Raw genomic sequence first — 22,322 nt, forward strand, 5'->3', positions numbered from 1 at the left:
AGGAATTTGGAAGACTTTGGACTTTGGGCTAGAAAATCAGTTGAAAGCTTTAGTTGGGTTTATGGGCCATTTTAGTAGGAGCATGGAAGATGGTAGTCCTGAGAACTGTATCAATTTTTAACAGCTCAGTTCAAGAGGTTTCAGAAGTAGAAAAATATAATGTGGCCTAGATTCCATTCTTTGATATTTTGGCAAAAGATAAGGCTGTTCTTTGCCCTGGTCCTAAAAATCTTCCTAAGGCTACATTTAAAGACTTTTGTGTTTGTGGCACTGGAAGAGGAGATTTCAAGACATTGTAGCATTGGCACTGTCACATTGTTACTAGTGGCCACTCTTATGCAGATTTATAATGAAAAGGAAGAAATAATGTTGGAGGAAGAGAACAAAAAATAATGCACAGTTTCAAGAGAAAAGGAACACCAGGAAAGGTGATGTTAATACCAAGTCCAAAAGGAGATAAAAAGTTTAGAGAAAAGCCTGAAACTAAGTGGAATAAAGGGATGATGACTTCAATGCAAGACCCCACCCAGCTAATCTGCCAATTTGTAAAAAGGAATTAAGAGTTTAGGATTGACCAAAATCATCAACAGCAGAAAGTGGATGCAGGTGTAGTTGAAGGAGGAGGGCAGGTTTCAGTTCCAACAAGCAGATTAATTTAGCAGTTTTGGTCACATGGTTCTGGCTTCAGAGTCAAGGATACAAACAAGGGGAGTCGTGTAGGGCTAAGGAAAGCTAGTGAAGTCAGGCATGTGTCAGGAGAGTCCCTGCATAGAAGCCCAGAGATGCCATTGTGTCAAGCTGTGAAGGTGAAGCCTGGATTTCATTGGACCCCAAGATGTTGGAGATGCCAGAGTTGTGGGATACCTGCCGAGGAGAGCTGCAGACCAGGAGACAGTCCAAGAGAGAGAAATGTGTTGTAATCACAAAGCAAAAAGGAGTTGGAGATCTGAAGGGCACTTTGGCATCAGACATAAAGGTGTAGAGTTTAAAATTTGTCCTGTTGGTTTACAGTATCACTTTGGTCCAGCATTTTCTCATTGTGTTCCCATTCCCGTTTTGGAATAGTAATGTATATCCTGGGCCATTGTGTGTTGGAAATACAAGATTTGCTTTTTCATTTTGATTTTACAGATTACTGCAAGAAGCCAGGGCTGGAGAGATGGCTCAGTGGTTAAGAGCACTGATTGCTCTTCCAGAGGTCCTAAGTTGGGGGGGAGGTGAGGGAGGGCTACAGTGTTGAGATGATGATAAACTATGGGGACTTTTGAAGTTGGACTGATATATATATATATATATATATATATATATATATATATATATATATCAATCTCCTATTGAGTGTTTATATTACAGGCATTTGACATCACACTTCCTACATTTTGGTCACTGTTATACTGTAGATATTAATCATCATGACCAGAGATGATTTATTTATTTATTATATATAAGTACACTCTAGCTGTCTTCAGACACACCAGTAGAGGGCATCAGATCCCATTACAGATGGTTGTGAGTCACCATGTGGTTGGTGGGATTTGAACTCAGGACCTCTGGAAGAGCTGTCAGTGCTCCTAACCACTGATCTGTCTCTCCAGCCCTGGCTTGTTACAGTAATAGGTTAAACTGCTCTGAGCTCCCATTGGGTGATCATGTTTCTCTCCTCGCACCAGAGTTCTCTGGATTCAAGAATGAAAACACACACACACACACACACACACACACACACACGAAACCTTTGTATTTTGATATGCCTTAACTAGCTCAATGGCTGGGCCATTCCTGAATCTTCACGTGGCTAACACACTCCCTTCTGATATTCCTGAGTTAATTCTTGCTAAATCTATATTTTATCTCTGCTACTCTAGACCCAATCAGGGGAGTGATTCCTGGGGCCGCTTCCCTGACTCTTACATGTCTGTCCTGAACTCTTAAGTCTGATCTTCCCTGTCTTGGTGATTCTGCCTCTTCTTTCCTCCAAGTCCCACCTCCATGCCTCTGCCTAGCCATTGGCCATTGGCTCTTTATTGCTCAGTCAAAAAATCAACTGTTTTTTTTTTTTTTTTTTTTTCCTTTTTTTCAGAGCTGGGGACCGAACCCAGGGCCTTGCGCTTGCTAGGCAAGCGCTCTACCACTGAGCTAAATCCCCAACCCCAAAAAATCAACTGTTGTCAGGGACTTGTAGCAGATATGCGAATTCCTATGTAAGAAGAAACGAGGGGTTGGGGATTTAGCTCAGTGGTAGAGCCCTTGCCTAGCAAGTGCAAGGCCCTGGGTTCGGTCCCCAGCTCCGAAAAATAGAAAAGAGAAAAAAAAAAAAAAAAAAAGAAGAAGAAACGAAATCCCTAACACTGTCTGCAGAGAATGTAGGCTAGTCTTGAACTCATCTGTGCTGGCTTCACAGGCCTGGGTCAAAGATTCATCTGTTCTTAACTTCTGTGGAAATGTACCTATGGGTGGAATTATTGGTAAGTCTATGATTAGTTTTTGAGGAACTGACCAGCTTTTCCCAGTGACTGTCCCGTTTTGTAGTTCCATGAGATGCTGACAGAGCTTTTAGTATTTCCAATGTGCAAGCGCTCCAGAATGCTCAGTGACCTGCATTTTTTCTGTTTTCTTTTCTTTTTCTGGTATCTGGGAAGTGAACCTGGGGAGAGCCCCTGACTGCATCCTGGTAAACATTCTACCTCTAAGTTATATTTTCAGCTAGGATCTTTCTTTCTCTTTGAGCTAGGATTTTGTTATGTAGCTGAGGCTGACCTGGTATGTTCTATGTAATCTTGGCTGTTGAGAGAATAGGACTGTTATCTCCTTAGTGCTTTAATCACATGTATGCACCGTGCTTGACATTGTATTTTCTTTTTTTTAAATCTTTTTTTAAAATAAATCTTTATTTATTTTATGTATATGAGTACACTGTTGCTGTCTTCAGACACACCAGAAGAGGGCATCGAATCTCATTACAGAGGGTTGTGAGCCACCATGTGGTTGCTGGGAATTGAACTCAGGACCTATGGAAGAGCAGGCAGTGCTCTTAACCACGGAGCCATCTCTCCAGCCCGACTTTGTATTTTCTGTTTTAAAGACTGTCATGCCAGGTGTGACATAGGATTTCATTTTGCTTTGCATACCTGTAATGATTAATGATTTTGAACATCTTGTTATGTATTCGTTGGCCAGTTCTATGTCTTTGGAGAAATGTCTATTCAAGTTCTTTACCACCCCCCCCCCAAAAAAAAGAGACTTTTTAAAAAATAATACTAAGTGGAAAAGTTTTGTTTTGTGTTTTGATGGAGAGGTTGAATGTATCATCCATATGGGAAGATACTGATATCTTGACACCATCTATACATCGAACTTAAAATACTAACTTGACTGTAGTACTAGGTGAACAAAATTAAAATTGACGAACATTCTGCAAAACAGAACTAGATTCTTCAGAACAGCTACTGTTAGTGGTGCATGACTGTCTTCCTTGTACTTGAGAAGCTAAGGCAGTAGTGAGCCTGCAACAAATGAGCAGTTAGACTGGCTACATTGTAAACTCAAGACCAGCTTTGGAACTCAGTGAAACTCAGTCTTAAAATAAAATAAAATAAAATAAACCAGGGATTATTCTAAACACACTTAAAAAAAAAAACACATGGGCACCTTGGGCTGGGAAAAAAAGTCACCAAACATAGTTCACTGGAATATTTCAGAAATAAAAACAATACTATTGGATTCTTAGAGTGATAATGACGTTCTGATTATGCAGAAAAATATCTTTGTTTTTAGTAGATATGTATTGAAATGTTTAGGGGTGGAGGGTAACAGTCTGCAAACTACCGAATGACTCAGCAAAATACACCGTGCACAGACATAGAGAGCAAACCTGGAGAAATGTTTTTTTTTTAAAAAAAAACTAGTGAATGTGGGTTAATAGTGCCAATTACTGCATTTTTCTTGTATGCTTGAGATTTTCGAAAATTAAAACAAATGGAGAAAATGAGATCTTGTCAAATTCAGAGCGGCCTTTCCTATTTGTTGGGACAGCTTTGGAGCAAGACTCAATGATACAGTTGTAACTCAACGATACAGTTGTAACCAAAGAAGAACTGAATGCTCAGGACCCTTATCGTCAAGATACCGTAATTGTTTAAAGAGACAAGAGAACGCTAAAGTGGTAACTTTGTGCCAGTCAGCTTGATTCACATCCTAGGTAGCCTTGGAAGGTAGAAAGAGAAACCAGCCAGGCCTGAATAGAGGTACAGGCTGGTAGAACGGTTTGACCTATTTAGGGTTCAGTTTCCCCACTGAAGGAGGAAGAGAAGATCATGGCTTGGCATGATAGGTGTGATAGGTGTTTTAAGCTCTCATTTCATGGTATTTAGAAAACTAGGCTTCCTGCGCCAAACTTTCCTTTTCAGCTGTGTGCATCTTTCCCTCATTAAACTCGCGAAGTAGGCAAAGGAGAGGAAATCACTTCTCCAAGGTCACACAGACTCAAGGACCCAGGCTCCCCAGCTCTTGGTCTTGTGCCCTTTCCACGCCTGCCGGAGAGGAGGAAGCGGCGCTCACAGGGATGCAAGGATGTAGAGGCACAAAGGGATAGAAGAGGCCGCGTTAGAGAGCTGGTGAGAGCCCCGCCAAGGCGCTGGCCAAGGAAGGACCCATGGAGAGGCGTGCAGCACGACCAGCTGGGGTGCGGAGCGGAGGCGGTGGCTGGGAGGAGGAAGGGTCTGCGGCTGGGCCTAGTGCCCGGGAGCTGGTGGCCTGCGGCGGCCGTAGGAGCAAGGAGGCGGAGGCGGGCTGCGGGAGGCCGTGGGCGCGGGAGGCCGTGGGCGCGCGACGGTCTTCCCGCACAGGTGGGTCGCGGGGCGGGCGACCCGGGCGCGGCCCGGGTCCGGGACCCCAGTGCTCCGGAGATGCGGAGGGGGGGGCGCGGAGGGGGCGGGGCCGTGGGGCGGGGCCGCGGGGGCGGGTCCCATTGGCCCCCGCGGGAGCGGCCGCGGCGGCGCAGGCGCGGTTCCCGCCTCCTCGGCCGGCGAGCGAGTGGAGGCTGCATCCCGGTGCGGCTGACTGTCGCGTCGCCGCCGCCTCTGCCGCGGAGCCCCCCGCCCGGCTGCCCCGAGTCGGAATGAGCTCCAGGAAAGGTGAGCGGCGCGCGCGGCCCCCGCCCCTCCTCGCGGCGCGCAGGCGGCCGGCCCGACCGTTAATGTGTCTTCTCTCTCCCCAGTGCTGGCCATTCAGGCCCGAAAGCGGAGGCCGAAAAGAGAGAAACATCCGAAAAAGTGAGTCCGCAGGGCGCTCGGTCCCGACCCCGCCCCGCCCCGCCGAGGGTTGCTTGCGGCCGCGCAGGCAGAGCTTCCCGGTCCCCGGGCTGCGGGCGGTGGGTCTCCCGGGACGCGGCGCCGGCTCTGCGTGCCCCGGCGGGGGAGGGGTGGGGGGAGGGGCGCGCGGCCGCGGGTTCCGGAGCCGCGACCTGGCCCGGCGGCCTGCGAGCCTCCCGGGCTCTGCACTCGACCCCGCGCCCGGTGCCCCCGATCCTCATCCCGCGCCCCGGATCGGCGTCCCTGATGTGTACCCCGAGCCCCTTATCCACATCCGTAATCCGCACCCCGGTTCCTGCCCGGCACTGGTCGGAGAGTAGGCGCGGGAGGGAGGCGGCGGCGCGGCTTGACACCTGGGCTGTGGGACCCAGTGCGCTGCCGCCTCTGCCACCTTCCGGTCCTGCCCGGGCCAGCCAGGTGAAAACCGGAGCTGCTTGTCAAGTGGTTTGGCTCCGGGCGTGTTCCTGGCGCGAGTTCAGCTCCCGGACCGGTGCGTTTCTGCGCTCGGGTTTTTCATTCGAAACTTTCTGCTCGGGTCGAGCGTTACTTGCGTGCTGCGGCTGCGCCTAGGTCGCTCGCTGCAGTGGGCGGTGGGTGTGTGCGCGGGCGGGTCCCGCGTGGTGCTCGGGACTGGATCCACCAGCTATGATGTTTCAAATGTGCCAGCGCCAGCCACCTCCAGCCTGGACGTGCAGCCCAGCTGGGCAGCTGCTGTCGCAGAAGCCTTTCCCCGAGAGCTGGGTTTTCCTAGGCGTCAGAGCGCCGCCGCGTGTTCCTCTTTCCTGTCTGGGTCTCCTGGACCAGCTATCAACATCTTTGCTCACATTGTTTGCCTCGCTGTTCCTTTTGCAAGAAATTTGTGTGTGGTATCTTTGGTACTATGGAGTCACCTTTAATAAAATTCCGAAATATTTGTCTATCTTTATTTTGCAAGGGGTGGGATAACCCTCTGCTCGCCTAGGTGGCGGTGGTTATAATCCGCATTGGCCCTAGTCTCAGCCCAGCGGGGAGTTCCCACCCATTTGGTGGCATCTAGGAAAACTGATGGTTTGGAGGTATTTTACAACAGGATTGTTTTAATTCAAAATAGAATATAACTTGAGTCTATTTATAGGACTTCTTAAGATGTGGATATATACGAAAAAATATTTTTAGGCAAAAAGACTTGAAAACTGGAAGGTAAAAATTGAAAATTTAAAAAAGTTTTTATTATTCTGTGTGTGTGTTTGGGTTTGGATGTGCAAGAGCCTTGACACCTGTGGAAGTCAAGGAACAACTTTCAGCATTTACTTCTCTGACCTTCGGGAACTGAGCAGGGTCGGGCCTGGTTAGTACTCAAATGGGAGACTACCTGGGAATACTGGGCCTGTAGGCTCAAGGAAAAAAAAAAGAATCGATTCTCTGTTATGTGTAGGACTGGGTGATCGACTGGGGTATGGTGATAAGCATCGTTAACTTGTGAGCTGTCTCCCTGGCTCCCATATCAGATATGGGATATTTAAAAATTGAACTCAATGTAGGCTTCTGATAGTTTAAGATGCTTTTTAAAAACTAGCACTATTTCTGAGGCAGTGATGGTGCAGCCTTTAATTCCAGCATTGGGGAGGCAGAGGCAGGCAAATCTTGAAGTTTTGAGGCGAGCCTGGTCTACAAGAGCTAGTTCCAGGACAGCCGGGGCTACACAGAGAAGCCCTGTTTCACCTTCCCCAGTCCTTAAAAAGAAGTGTTATCACAGGGCTGAAGAGATGGCCCCATGGTCAAGAGCTCCCTGCTCTTGCAGTGGAACCTGGTTTAGTTCCCAGCACCAAAATGATGGCTCACAACCGTTTGTGTCTCCAGTTCTAGGGGATCTGATGCCTTCAGCTCTGATGGGCAGCTGCATACATGTGTTAAACATGTAGGCAAGAGTCATAAAAGTAAACCTTAAAAAGCAGTGCTGGTTCAAACTATTCAAAACCCTATTTTTTTTCCCTTCGGTGAACCATCAAAATTCAGTAGATCCCTGAGTGAGTGCTGGGGCTTAATTGTAGCTTTTAGCACAAGGCATTGTCAGTGTTGGGGTGGGGTGGGGGTGGGGGTGAGAGCAGCCTGTCATCCATGGTAAATGGAAAACTGCCTTCTAGGTTCACTGAATAGCCCTGGGGAGAAGGGACCTCAGGAAGCTGGGGGGGTCTTAGGCTCTCTTCACTTCACAGGCTCCCCAGACAGGTTAGAATCACCTGCCTTGTTTGGATCCACATTCAGGAGTCCTGATGGTGAGTGTTTTTGCATTTTAAGTCTGGAGGAGATGAGTTTCAAACTGTGGTGGTGACTGGCAAACTTGAGCGATGTGGCGATGTGGCGGGGCCTGGCCTGATGCAGTGTGACCTGCATTTGTCACTATCTCCTCCTTATGTGCAAACTGACTTCTTTGATCTTAGTTCATTTGGTTCTGTGAATTGCACTCATATGCAGTGTTTATAAAGTCCAGCTTGTCTCCCGTTTGACCCTCCCTGCTGTGGGCCTTGAGGTGTGGGACCATGCTGTGGTAAGAGCTTACTCTTAAGTACTTCAGAACTGGTAGTTGCCAGGAGTGTTTTCTGAGTCGAACTTCCATCTCAGAGTGTTCCAATGAGTGCACCTGGTCATTTTGCTGTTTTGACAGTATGGGGAGCATGGAGTTACTATATTGCCATTCAGTCATTAAGTAGATTTTGTTTGCATTAATTATTGATTAATTGATGGATTGATTGGGACAGAGTCTCCATGACACAGTTCTCCTGCCTCAGCCTGGGTATTGCTGAGATTACTGGTATGCACCATCACACTTCAATTGTGAATTTTCTGTGTTGGCTGTATCTCATAGTACACAGATTTTGCCTTAGGGTACTGGTGTATGTGATAATTAAGGACATTTCTTTTGAGATGGAATTACGGAATTTGGCTGGCCACTCACTAGCTCTGATCTCCCTCCTCGACCTCCCAAATGCTGGAATCATAGAACTTGCATCAAGACATCTGTCTTGTAGAAAAGATATTTTCTTATATTTATTATTTTTGGGGGAGGCACAAGCTGCAGAGGCTCCTGAGTGTAGGCACGTGCTCTGCCAAGGACTGTGTGTCCAGTCCCATGACTTACTGAGACAACAAAAGTATAACATCTTTTAGAGATCTGGGTGTGGTGGTATGCTCTTATAGGCCCAGGTGCTTATGGAGGCTGAGACAGGAGGATTTCTTAAACCCTCAAGTATATGGTCATCCTGGGCAGCAAGGAGACTTGGTTTTAAAAAACATGGTGTTTGTTTTTAACATTTTGGTGCGAGAGATGGAACCCAGGGCCTCATCCACCCTCATTTATGATCCTTTTGTACAAGGTGGTATAGGTCAAGTCTTACTGTCAGTGTGACTTTGGTTTGGGTTTCTTTCACTTAGTGTACTTCCCTGTCCTGTTTTGGCATGTCTCTTCTTTTTTTTTTTTTTCTTTTCTTTTTTTTTCGGAGCTGGGGACCGAACCCAGGGCCTTTCGCTTGCTAGGCAAGCGCTCTACCACTGAGCCAAATCCCCAACCCCGTCTCTTCTTTATATATCCAACAACAGTACATCCTATTGATTGAGTTCTACTTATATAACCATCGTTTGGTCCTGTTCCACAATATCACAGAGTAGTGCTTGACCATGCTCTCTCTCACACACACCCAAACACACGTGCACACACCCTCCCTCCCTTGTGTTGGGTCTTTACCCACTGAGCCATCTTCCCAGCCTGTAAACAATATTGTGTAGGAAAGACATCTCCTTGGGAGCTGGGCTGGTTTTCAGAGGCCGAGGAGGGTGTATTTCAGGGCACCTGCAGTTTGTTAATGAGGCATTGTCTTAAAATAAGCGAAGGACTGACAACACTAAGAAGGTATTTGGCTTTCACTGTTGCTAAATGAATCTTTCCTACTGTTTAGTGTTATGTTTTATCACTTGTGTGGATTTGTGTAGGCACCGGAAGCAGCAGGCAGATCTGTTTCAGTGCGCAGTCCCTGCAGCACTGATGTTTTTGAAACTTTGAGAATGTTAGTAAACAAAGCTATACAGTATCAAGATGTAACTTTTTGACACTTAGACTTTTTTTTTCTCTCTGCATACCTTTTTGTTGTTGTTGAACAGGCCCTCACCATTTAGTCCTTGGTAGCCTGAATGTGTTATGTATACTGGGTTTGTCAGGAACTCAATGGGACCAGCCTATCTTTGCCTCCCAGGACTAAAGCTGTGTACCTCCAAGCAGGCACTCTCTGCACGTCTTCGAGGCTTTTCCACAGTGTTGTCTAGAGCAGTAGTTCCAGCTCCTTTTTTTGTGGGTGCTTGGCATGAAAACAGAGTCTTAGCTTGCTAACAAAGCATCAGAACACGTAGCAATACTGCCTTGCCCCCTACTCTGAGTTTGAGACAGGGTTTCCTGTAACTCAGGCTGCCATGAACTTGCTGTGCAGTTGAGGATGACCTTGAATTCCCGATAGTCCCTAGGAACCTAGGTGCCTGGGCCTTCCAGCCAGCACCTTTATCTGATGAGCCATTCTGCTAGCCTGAGTTTAACTGTAGACAGCATCCTGAGTCTGTGTGTCTGCGTGTGCATTGCATGCCTACAGGAGCTCATAGACATCAGAGGGTGTGGATTACCACGTAGTACTGGCAACCAAGCATGGGTCTTCGGCAAGAAAGTAAACGACTGAGGCACCTCTTCAGCACCCTAAGTTTGTTTACCTTGTATAGGGGCATATTAAAGTCGGAGAGCTGGAGAGAAGTAGGCGGCCCAGCAGGTAAGAGCACTGGCTGCTCTTTCAGAGGACCCAGGTTTATTTCCTAGCATTCATATATAGTGGCTTACGGCTGTAACTCTAGTCACAGGTGGGACACCATCTTCTGGCCTTCTTTGATACTGCAGACAAGGTGGGGGAGACTATACAGACAGATAAAACACCCATACATATAAAATAAAAGGTTTTTTTAAAGCTTAAAAAAAGTTGTATGTAGTAGTTGATAGGTTATTCCTCTGCCAATGAAATGAGCCAATTCAAGCCAGATTAGAATATATTAAATGTAGGTTTAATGAGAAGCAAGTTCACTGGCCCCAAGGACCAAGGCCAGGGAAGTCACCATGGGGAGGTGGGGGGAGGAAGGAAAAGAAAAGAATGTGTGTTCTTAGACAGAGGGAGAGAAGGTGGTGGTGGTGCTGAGACCAAAATGTCTGGACTGTATAGGGAAGAGCCTCTGGGGAATGGCAGTCTAGTCCCTGGGCTGGAAAGTTGAGGGTTGGGGGCAGGGTATGCCAGGTAGGAACTGAGGGATGCTTGGAGAACCTGGTGGCCATATCTGCTTTGATATGTAAGATATGCACCTCAGTTCCAGGTCTGAAACCAAACAGTAATGAAGTACCATGTCAGTGTTTCAGTGTTATATAAACTGTGTATGATTAAATCATATTAAATATATCCTATCTTCTTTGTTTTTGAGAGAGAGTTTTTCTCTTTAGTCCTGGATGCCTGGAACTTTATCTGTAGAGCTCTGCCTCTTCTGCTTCCCTAGTACTGGGATGAGAGTGTGCACCCCTGCCCCATCAATATATCTGTCTTTATCTTTGCTTAAACACTTATCGTTTTGTTCCTGTGTCCCTAGCTTTTGGAGTGGCCCCGCACTTTGTCATCTTTATTACCTGCGGTTTGTGGCCTCATGGATGATTTAGTACCTTCTAACCAGGCTTTTTCCTTGGCACCCGGTAAGCTTCCCTGCTGTACTCAGCTTTCTGAGATCAGCTGTTTAAAGCTCCATGCGTGAGGAAGTTCCCTAACTGCTTGTCTTTCTGTGTTGGCATGTTCGAGTACTGACCTGCAGTCCGCCTGGTTTGTAGTAGATGACAGGGTCTCAGTCTTTATGATTTACAGCATTCCACTGTGTGTACATTTTCTTCAGCTCTTCACCAGTTGTAGACACCTAGGTTGTTTCCATTTCTAGGCTGCTAGGAATAGTGCTGCAGTAAACACAGGAATGCAGACGAATCCAGCACGATTTAATTTTGTTTGGCTGCTGGATCATGTAAGAGTCCACCTGTCTTCCACTTCTCATGCTGACACTTATGCTCCCCCGGTGTGCAGCAGGTCCCTTTTCTGTACTCTTTAGCATCTGGTATTGTTGATTTACTTTCTGTGTCTGAGTGTTTTGCCTGCATGCAGATGTTTGCCGCATTGCGTGCCTGGTGCCCGAGGATGTCAGGAAGAGGCATTGGGCGCTCTGGAATTGGAGTTACAGACAGTTGTGAATTGCCATGTGCGTGTTGGCAATCAGACCTGGATTTTCTGGAAGGCAACAAATGCTCTTAACTGCACAGCAGGCTCTTCCAGGCCTCTCTTTCTGGGTCAGATGTGATGGTGCACACCTTTAATCCCATTGCATAAGAGGCAGAGGCAGGCAGATCTCTGAGTTTGAGGCCAGCCTGGTCTATAGAGCAAGTTCCAGGACAGCCAGGGCTTTTACACAGAGAAACCCTGGTAGAACCTTCCCCATCCCATCCCCACCCCACAAAAACAAACAAGCAAGCAAACAAACAAAACAAAACAACAGAGAAATCTGACCACCACCACCAAAACGTTAGTGTTGTTTGCTTTGAGCTTGCTATAAAACACACAGTATGTACTGGCATGGGTTTTCTCCCTCAGCTGTTCTCAGACTTCTCCTTGAGGTATGCAGCAACTACCGTTACTCTGTTTATTTTTACTGTTTTATGGTCTCCCGTTGAGTAAATATGCTACAGTTTGCTTATTCTTCCTTTACCGGGCGTATTTTATAATCTTATTAAAGTAGTCCCTAGTCCTTTCCTAGAAAGTTATTTTCTAGCAGTGTAATTATTTCCCTAGATTTTCAGTAGATTTTAAGAATTATTGTTCTTTATTAGATGCGTGTTGTACATTTGATTCTTGACATATTATGAGTATAATTTGTAATCTAAAAATGGACAGGAACCCAGGAGACTGCTCTAGCTGGGAGTAGAAGGACCAGTAATAGTAAGACCAGCTACAATAGGAGAAGGCAGGGCTTGAGCCTAGAGCAGAAGCAGCCCCAGTGGGTGTCCACATATGGAGCCTGTCACACAATGGCATGTTTGTACTCCCGAGGTGTTAGTTGGTGAGTTGGGGTGCAGGGGCCAGTAAGCAGTGGGTGGGGTGCTGGTGAGGTCACAAGGAGTTGGAGAGTGCATGTGCGCCAGATTGACATTTCAAAGCATTTCCTAGCTTTTCAGTAGGATGGGATTTAGTGGCCGAGGGTCCCTGAGAAGCCTGCAGAAGATTCGAGAGATTGACGGTCCCGAGGGGAGGGGATAGGCTTCACTGTAATCCACATCCAGTGTGACATGGGAGGGTCCGGGAGGAATGCCAGTCTCTGTATTAGGGAAGCCTGTGGATGCTTTTACTTACCCCCTCACTACACTGATTGTACAGAGTTCCCCGGGAGAGCACGGAATGGCGGGCAGTTCTCCTGGACTGCTCGGAGGTCTTTTTGTGACTTCCATCAGTTTCTGACTGCACAGCTATCTTCTAGCTTTGTCATTGGAGCTGACAGGTAGCTCACACAAGCTCCTGGCTAAGGTGTTGACTGAAGGACAGGCTCCTGGGGTTGAGGGGTTGCTTATAAGAGGTGCCCAAGAGTTGGGAAACCAGGAGAAAGTTGTTTCACAGAAGCACAACTTGTAATGTTTTAGGATTGGGGGACGGGGGAGGGGGTTTGCATATTTCTTAACTCATCTTCAACTCCTCAGGTTTTCATTTGCCTCTTTGTTTGGAATAGGCTGAATTTATAAATTAAGGATTGCATGACGTTGTGAATTGAAAGCATATTTAGGAAGATGATTTCTTTTTGGTTTAAAAATATCATGTAGCATATATATCTATATATTCCATATATACATATATATATATATATATATTCCTCCTATGGGTTCCATTTCTTTGGAGAACTCTGATACATTTTGCCTTCTGTGGGTCTGCTCCACTGAGCCCAACTTATTATCTGTGAGCTTATATACAGTCTATTTTATAGTTGTTAAAGTAATTTCCATACCCTTAAAAGCTTTATAGATTGGGGTTGGGGATTTAGCTCAGCGGTAGAGCGCTTGCCTAGCGAGTGCAAGGCCCTGGGTTCGGTCCCCAGCTCCGAAAAAAAAAAAAAAGAAAAAAAAAAAGCTTTATAGATTGATACCGGCAGCATCCTAACTGTCTAGGTTATTTCACCCCCTACTACTTGACATGTTTCCAGTGTTACATTCTCTGGCACTAGTGAATATCTTTGTCTCCTTTACATGTTTATAGAGTAAAAAGAATCCTGCAAATGAAAGCTTTTAGTCAAAGACAGTGGTCCTTTTTTTTAGGACACCCGAATTGAGGAAAATTAGTTTAGTTTTTGAGACAGGTCTTGCTTCAGCTCACTGTGTGGCCCAGTCTGGCTTTGAACTCTCAAGTATATGTATATACCCTTACGGGAAAGTTCTTAGAGGAGAGTTAGTAGGCCCAGCATTGATCCTGGGAAATGAAAGAGAAAAGAAATTAAAAATCACAAAATTAGTTTTTGGCCACAAGTTTATTTAGAATGTTATATTTAATGAGGGCTAAGAACGTTGAGAGATGAGGGAGATGTGGCCCAGTGGCAAGGAGCGTGTGTGGGGATGGCTGGGGTTTGATTTCCAGCATCTACATGGCTTACTACCTCCTTAACCATTATTCCTGGCTTCTGGCCTCTGTGGGACCCTGCACCCATGCATATATTCACATGTGTGGCGTGCGTGCGTGCGTGCGTGCGTGTATACACACACACACACACAAGCACACACACACACACACACACACACACACACACACACACACACACACAAGCACACCTACTTTAAAAAAGTCTTTAAAGCAGTGACATTGGGAGGATGGGAGATGGCTCGCCTGCCTCCAAGCCTGATTATCTCTGTATCCTTGGAACCACTGCTAGAGACAACAGAGTGTCGAAGGTTGCCTTGTGTCTTCCACTAGAGTGTGACAGCATCTGCATGCACATGCATGCACTAAGCTAAGACGAAGTAAACATGGGAGGGGCTGGCGAGATGGCTCAGTGTAGGAGCATGTACTGACTCAGCAGATCTGTGTTACTGCGTGGACTTAAACAGTCACGGATACTTGTAGGCAAAACAGCACAACAATAAAAATAAATTTAGAAAAAAAATTTAGAGAGAGTTGGAAGAAACTGCTCATAGATGAGACTTTTTAAATTTTTTGTTTGTTTTTGCAACAGAGTTTCTCTGTGTAGCCCTGGCTGTTCTGGAACTCACTATGTAGAGCAGGCTGGCCGTGAACTCACAGAGATCCTCCTACCTCTGCCTCCCAGGTGCTAGTATTAAAGATGTGCATTATTTCTATATTTTTTAGATTAATTTTTTTATTTTACATACATAAGTACACTATGGCTGTCTTCAGACACACCAGAAGAGGGCATCAGATCCCATTACAGATGGTTGTGAGCCACCATGTGGCTGCTGGGAATTGAACTCAGGACCTCTGGAAGAGCAGTCAGTGCTCTTAACCACTGAGCCATCTCTCCAGCCCTCTGCCTGTATTTTAAGCACTCATATTTAAAATATGGATTAAAAAATTTTATTCCTTCTCTTCTCCCTCCTCCTCCTCGTCACCATTCTGTGTGTGGTATGAGTGAGAGCTTGTATGCTATCTTGCCTGGGTGGAGGTCAGAAGACGCCTTTGGGGATTTGAGGGCTGGATTCTTCCAGCTCCTTTTGGAGGCAGGGTCTCTTGTTTTGCATCACTGCACTGTGTACTTCTGGCTGTCTGGTCCAAGCTTTTCTCTTCCTTTTTTTTTTTTCTTTCCTCTTTCTCTCTTCTTCCCCTTCTTCCTTTCTTCCTCCTCCTCTTTTTTCTTTTTGGTTTTTCAAGAGAGTTTCCGTGTAGCCCTGACTGTTCTGGAACTTGCTTTGTAGACTAGGCTAGCCTTAAACTCATAGATCTGCCTGCCCTGCCTCCCCAGTGCCAGGATCAAAGGCACACCCCACCACCAGCCAGCTGCAAGTTAGTTTGCTTGCTTGCTTGCTTGCTTGCTCGCTCGCTCCCTCCCTCCCTCCCTCCCTCCCTCCCTCCCTCCCTCCCTCCCTTCTTCCTTCCTCCCTCCCTCCCTCCCTCCCTCCCTCCCTCCCTCCTTCCCTCTCTCCCTCCCTTCCTTCCTTCCTTCCTTCCTTTCTTTCTTTCTTTCTTTCTTTCTTTCTTTCTTTCTTTCTTTCTTTCTTTCTTTCTGTGGGATAGGATGTTTCTACTCTTAATCTAATGATTAATAGCTATTTTAAAATGATTCTGTGGAAAACAAACAACAGCCCAGTGCACAGCATTAATGAGGGCAGACCCTTAGAAAGAAACTTCAGAAATATGTTACATTTCCCTGGCATCTTCTGGATGGATGTTGTTTGCTGATGTATGTAAGCCTTACAAATTAGTATTTTTCGAGTTCTTTGAACTTCTGAGTAGTTCAGCCATTTGATGAGGCGGCCGTTAATCCATGTTCTTTGAGGAATGATCTTTCTCAGGGTATTATTGATTACCGGGGAGGCTGGCATTACTGTATTCCCATTGCTTTGTTTCTGCTTGTCTGTCTATCTCCGCCCTTACCGTGCTGAAAGATTGGAGAATCGTGAGTGCAGGTGTGTGCCGCCATGGCCAGTTTATACAGTGAGGTCTTAGTGTTGTGATCCCTTATGTCTTGTCTTGTTTTGGAACGTGGTCCTAGCGAGCTCCCAGGCTCAGCCTGTTTTCTCCAGCTGACAGTGATCCTTGGTTCCCACTCCTCTTTTTTTATATATGTGAATACACTGTTGTTGTTTTCAGACACACCAGAAGAGGGCATCGGATCCCATTACAGATGGTTGTGAGCCACCATGTGGCTGCTGGGAATTGAACTCAGGGCCTCTGGAAGAGCAGTCAGTGCTCTTAACCACTGAGCCATCTCTCCAGCCCAGCACTACTTGTTCTTAATGGAAAAAAATATGACATGAAATTGTTGGGGGATGTGTTGGGAGGAGCCCAGGGAAAATTAAAAAGGAGTATAGGATTGATATGATGAAACACATTGTATGCATGCATGCATTTCTCAAGGAATAAGTAAAATATTAAATATTTAAAAATATCAGGTTACAAAACCCCTTCCCTTAAACAAGTTTTTTTTTAAAGTCACTTTTTCTGAGTGGGTTGATTTGACACATATACCCAGTGACCAGTCATGTATCATGGAAATTTCCCCTGTTGCTTCTGTTTAAATCCATATCAAATTATTTTATTATAGTGTTATTTAATATATAGTATTATTAATATATACTTAAAATTTAACACATATCTAGTTTATTTAATATATATTGTTTTACATAAAATTTGACATAAAATTAATAATTTGCCAATTCTCTAATGCATTTTGTTGTTTTGTTTTGGTCTGGTTATTTCGAGACAAGGTTTTTGTGTATCTCTGGCTGTCTTGAAACTTGCTCTAGCTCTTGCTCTCTGTTCCTCTTGGTCTTGCCTTCCTGCCCCCACTCTCTCCCCACTCCCTTCCCCCCTCTCTCTCCATGTGCACATGTCCGGCCTCTACTTCTCTAACTCTGCTCCCTCCCCTTTTCTCTTCCCTCCCCCTCCCCATCCCTCTCTGCCTTTCTCTGCCCCTACTAACCTCTTAACTCCCCTCCCCTTGCCCTGAATAAGCTATGTATACTTTAAAAAAACAAACAAACAAACAAAAAAACTTCCTCTACTGACCAGGCTGGCCTTGAACTCAGAGATCTGTCTGCCTCTGTCCAAGTGCTGGAATTAAAGGTGAGCTGTTTTGTATCTCTTTTTTCTTTTTTCTTTTTTTCCCCCGGAGCTGGGGACTGAACCCAGGGCCTTGCACTTGCTAGGCAAGCGCTTTACTACTGAGCTAAATCCCCAACCCCGTGTATCTATTTTTAAAATTACTTGTTTAATTTTTATGTACATGAGCATTAGACTGCATGTATGTAAGTGCACCACATTTGTGCAGTGTCTGTGAATGCCAGAAGAGGGCTTCAGATCCCTTGGAACTGTAGTACAGTGATTGTGAGCCTACATGTGGGTGCTGGGGACTGAACCCGAGTCCTCATCAAGAGCGATCTTGCTAGCCCGTGTTTTGTATATATTTAATGTAAAAGTTGTTTAAAAGAGATCTTAGAAGGTGGAACGTACAAGTGAGCACAAGGCCAGAAGGAGCGAAAGAAGCACACTTAAATGGCCGATGCACCTCCCTGTCCTTCACCGCAGGGTGGTGTCGGTTCTTTTGTGCTGAGATTTGGTAGATGGACCCGCGACCTGGCCTGGTTTATTAGATCAGATGAGGGAAAGGACAGACTGAGTTTAGACTTGGTCTTAAATTCTGATTCATCCTGATATATAGGATTTCGTTTGTAGGAAAACAAACCATGCTGGGACTGATAAGAAAAATGTCGTTTATTTCAGAGAGAGATTATTATAATAGCCTTACTTTTGAACTCTGTGTTGTGAGCGTGAGTGTGTGCGTGTGTGCACGTGTGTGTGCATGTGTATCAATGTGTATGCATACACATAATGGTGGTGGAGTGGGTAGCGATACTTTTTTGTTTTTTTCCAGAGAGCATCTTACTCTATGGCTCTCAGGGAACTCACTGTTAGACCAGGCTGGCCTGGAACTCACCGAGCTCTGCTGCTATCTTGCTTGTCTATCACTACTCGCAACCCAAGTATGGATTTGTGTGTGCGTGCGTGCGTGCGCGTGCGTGTGCGTGTGCGTGTGTGTGCATGTGCGTGCGTGTGTGTGCGCGTGTGTAGAAGTTAATATTTACAAAGTTCAGAAAGTTTGGAAAAAAATAATCTGTGTAACAGCCCAGGCTGTCCTCAAACTTCAGGTGTAGACCAGGCTGCCCTGAAACTCAGACATCTGCCACCTCTGCCTCCCATGCACTGGGACTAAGGCATGTGCCACCATTCTTGGCTGTAATATTTTTTACCTTAGCTTTCAAATCTTAAGTTGCTTTACATTTTTAAATTGTACTTTATAGATGCCATAAATTATTTTATTTATTTATTTTAAGAAAAAAAAAAGGTTCTGTGACGCAGACTGGCCTAACCCTGGATATGTAGCTGGTTCTGCTTTACCTTCCTTCTGGTGCTTTCCCCTGAGTGCTGGCTCTCATTCGTGCCCACCGGGCTGTCTCTATATTAGCTGTCACTGCAGCAGCAGGAGCAGTCCCACCACTGCTAGCCACCTGTGGTCACAAGTTGGCCTTTTAGAACACTGAGTTTTTACTCTGTGCTCCGTTAATCCTCTTAGTAGCAGGTTTGCTTTTCCCTTAGATGAGCAATGGCTATGTCCTGTCCCATGCTTCAGAGACAAGGTGATAGCCTCCCATTTCTACACTTCTGGCTTCACAGGGGTCACCTAAGACCATTGGAGACATCAGATGTTTGCATTACCTCACAACAGCAGCAACATTTCAGTTTTGAAGTAGTAGTGAAAATAACTTTATGGTTCAGGGTCACCACAACCTGAGGAACTGAAGTAAAGGTTTGCAGCATTTGGAAGGTTAAGAGCCACTTGCCTGGAGCTTGGCAACTGTGTGACCCGCCCTCCTCCCCTCTTGTCAGGGTGCTAGGTGATTAATTTAAGTATTTGGAGGCTCAGTCATTTATCCTAAAATAATAAAAAAACCTGCCAAATAAGAAGATCATACACGGGGGTGGTGGTGGTGGTGGTGGTGGTGGTGGTGGTGGTGGTGGTGGTGGTGCAGGCGTGTGTGGCACTTGCGACAGATCATCTTGTCACAGTTGTACTTCTGGGCAAGGTGACAAAGGGACGACTCCATGATGCCACTGCGCAGGCGCAGGCAGGTGCAAGAGGTCTCTTTCTGGATGTTGTAGTCAGACAGGGTTCGGCCATCCTCCAGCTGTTTGCCGGGGAATATCCCTCTGCTGGCCAGGGATGCCCTCCTTGTCTTGGATCTTGGCCTTGACATTCTCCATGGGGTGAGCGATGGTCTTGCCCGCCAGGGTCTTCACGAAGATCTGCGTGTTGACGTCCGCTCGGCCACCTCATTGAAGAGAAAGAGCTCTTTTTTTTTTTTTTTTTTTCCCTGTTGTGACAGAGATTCATGTCCCCCAGGCTGTCCTTAAAGTGGACAAGGATGCCCTTGAACTCCTGATCTGCCTCTGAGGTATTACAGGTGTGTTCCACCACTGGGCTTGGCTTGTGTAGCTTAAAACTTTTTTTTCACAACTTTTTGCATGTTATTTTTATATCTGTGTCACCTGAGCATAAGTTCACAAAATGAATTGAGCAACACAACTACAACAGATCTAGAAGTCTTGAAGCAGTGTTTGTTGTCCTAGGCAGGAGCTCTCTGTAGCGAGTGGAGCAGCAGAGGAATAGAGGTCTCCATTGTGGAGTTCTGTGTACGCAAAGGATCTAAATGGTGGATGTCTCTTTGTGTTACTTGTTTTATGTCATAAATGGAGTCTTGGCAAGATTGAAATGTGATGTCTTGATAAGGAATCTTAGTGTAGCTAACAGTAAAAATAAGTCACAGTACAGTGTGGTGGTCCACCGTGTTTTGTTTTTGTTTTTTTTTTTAAATCCAAGTAGGGTCTCTCTGTGTAGTAACCCTGGCTACCCTGGGACTCACTCTGTAGACCAGGTTGGTCTCGAACTCATAAAGATCCACCTGCCTTTGCCTCCCAAGTGCTGGAGTTAGAGGTGTACCACTACCGCCCAGCTAAAAGTCATTTATTTGAATTTCCTGTGCATTGGTGTTTTGCCTGCATGTGTGTCTATGTGAAAGGGTTGGGTTCCCAGGGACTGGAGTTAACAGACAGTTGTGAGCCACCATGTGAGTTCTGGGACTTGAATCCAGATTCTTAGGAAGAGCACTCAGTGCCCTTAACCACTGAGTTCTCTCTCCAGTCCTGGTGCACACCTTTAATCTCAGCACTCAGAGACAGGCAGGCATATCTCTATGCTTGGGGCCGGCCTGGTTTACAGAGTAAGTTCTGGGACATTCAGGGCTTCACAGAGAGATCTTGTTTGGGAAAAAAGACAACCAAGCAACAAATCAGTCAGTCAGTCTGTCCATCAGTCAATCAAAGTCAAATCAGTGTCATTTTCCAATGCAAAGGTTTCCCAGGGTTGGAGTGTACTCAGTGTTACAGTGCTGTATTCAGCATGCAGTGCTGCACAAGCTGGCTTTGATCTCTAGCACTGGGAAAGAAGATTCTTAATTGGTTGAGGTGTAGCTTTGGCTAAGAAAAGCTTAGAGTGTTTGAACACATGGGCTTTTGTGGCCTTGGTGTCTTTACGGGCTGACTGGTCTCAGGCTCTCCTTGTCTGTTCTTGCTACTGTTGTGTTTTCCAAAGGCTGTGGACTTCTCCAGTGAGGGACAGACCACTATGATCTTTTAAACTAAGGCTTAAAATGCTTTGAGAATAGCCTTGTCCTCTTTTTTTTTTTTTTCACTGTGAAAAAGCAGATATGTGTTGAACATGCTTTAATCTTGAGCTGAGTATATATGACGTTGGACTATATGAAATAGTTATTTTCCCCCTGAAATCAAATATCATGATTCATACTAATACAAATAACAGCTGATAGACTAAAAAACTAGCATTTTCTGAACATTTGCTGTGGGCCAGGTAAATGAAAAAAATGAGGACATGACAGTTTCCCAGCAGTTATAAGAGAGTGAGGCTCACCTAGGCGATGTAGTGAGTTCTAGACCAGTCTGGGTCAATAAGAGTGAGTTACCTGGTTTGGGCAGTTTTCGAGCCCCTGCCCAGTTTGTTCCAGGTTCCAGGCTCAGTGCCCATTATGCACATACATAGGAAAAATAAGACAAAAGCTGTTGTCTGTGGTTTGTGTTATATAGTCAAGCAGAATTGAGTTGTATCTTCTACGACTTAGAACTAGAAGGGCAGCATTGCCCACAGTAGCCGGGGGAAGCAACCCACTTACCTGAGGAATGAGCAAACAAATGTAATCGCTCACAATGGACTATTATTTACCAAGAAAAAGAATGAGATGCAGTTACATGCTACAACAGGGATACACTTGAAAAAATGCTAATGGGGGCTGGAGAGGTGGCTCAGTGGTCAAGAGCACTGGCTGCTCTTCCACAGGACCCAGGTTTAATTCCCTGCACCCATGGGCAGCTCAAACTTGTCTGCAACTCCACTTCCAGGGCTTCTGACACCTTTACACAGACATACTTACAGACAGGCACCGGCAGGCATAAAATAAGAATAAATTTAAAAATCCTTGATGACAGAAACGAGTCATAAAATACCCAGTCTATAGAAAGTGTCCAGAGGCAAATCACTAGCCTCTTGCTGGCTACCTAGGGTTGACAGGGACCAAAGGAGTGAGATTTTTCTTTTCTTTTTTTAAAGATAAGGCCTCTTGTAGTCCACACCTCAGATTTGCTGTATACATGAGACTGGCCTCTCAGTCCCACAAGTTGGGGTCACCTGAGACTGAGTCTTACACTGATCCCAGCAGACCTGAAACTGCTCTGCGTTCCCAGGGCTGGACTAGAGGCATGAGTTAGCATCCTAGACTGCTTAGTGATTGTTGGCGAGAATTCTCAATTTGATTGGGTTGATGTTTATAGAAGCGTTTTTTTTTTTTAATATACTGAATGTTATTAAGCTATATATTTTAAATGGGTGATTTTCTGTGTATTAGAGCTCCTAAAAGTGTTAAAAAAGGAAAGAGTTTTAAATAGATAGCACTTCTCATTTTATAGACGAGAAACTGAAGGGCATAACGGTTAAGCAACACACTTACTGAGATCTGTAAGTCTAGAGTTGGGGTTCAGAATTACATGTGATTCTCTGGGGAGAGGTCAGTATTGTGGAACCTGGGGTTGAGCTGCCGAGCAGATACTTGGTCCAATCCCTTCATGTTGCAGACGAGAATAATGAGCCTCAGGT

General features: G+C 45.6%; 1 protein-coding gene and 1 long non-coding RNA gene across 16 annotated transcripts in view; both read left to right on the forward strand.

Moving 5' to 3' along the window:
* Srpk2 (SRSF protein kinase 2) overlaps positions 1-22,322 on the forward strand; it is a 191,363-nt gene that overhangs the window by 6,256 nt on the left and 162,785 nt on the right. For 4 of the 15 annotated variants that reach the window (XM_039107226.2, XM_039107229.2, XM_039107228.2 and 1 more), the window contains exons 1-2: positions 3,497-4,681; positions 5,216-5,270. The exons of 5 other annotated variants lie outside the window; for them this stretch is intronic. In XM_039107226.2, the coding sequence (XP_038963154.1) occupies positions 4,652-4,681; positions 5,216-5,270 (85 nt within the window). In that variant the 5' untranslated portion in view covers positions 3,497-4,651. Of the gene's footprint in view, positions 1-3,496; positions 4,682-4,971; positions 5,133-5,215; positions 5,271-22,322 lie in introns of those variants that run through there. 6 more of the 15 variants (XM_039107231.2, XM_063285702.1, XM_063285705.1 and 3 more) reach the window with 3 other exon arrangements.
* On the forward strand, positions 5,277-10,142 carry LOC134486545 (uncharacterized). The gene is made up of 2 exons (XR_010065743.1): positions 5,277-8,123; positions 8,355-10,142. It is a non-coding gene; the product is annotated as an uncharacterized LOC134486545 (long non-coding RNA).

The sequence above is a fragment of the Rattus norvegicus genome, chromosome 4, assembly GCF_036323735.1.
Source record: "Rattus norvegicus strain BN/NHsdMcwi chromosome 4, GRCr8, whole genome shotgun sequence".
In the NCBI taxonomy this organism is placed as follows: domain Eukaryota; kingdom Metazoa; phylum Chordata; class Mammalia; order Rodentia; family Muridae; genus Rattus; species Rattus norvegicus.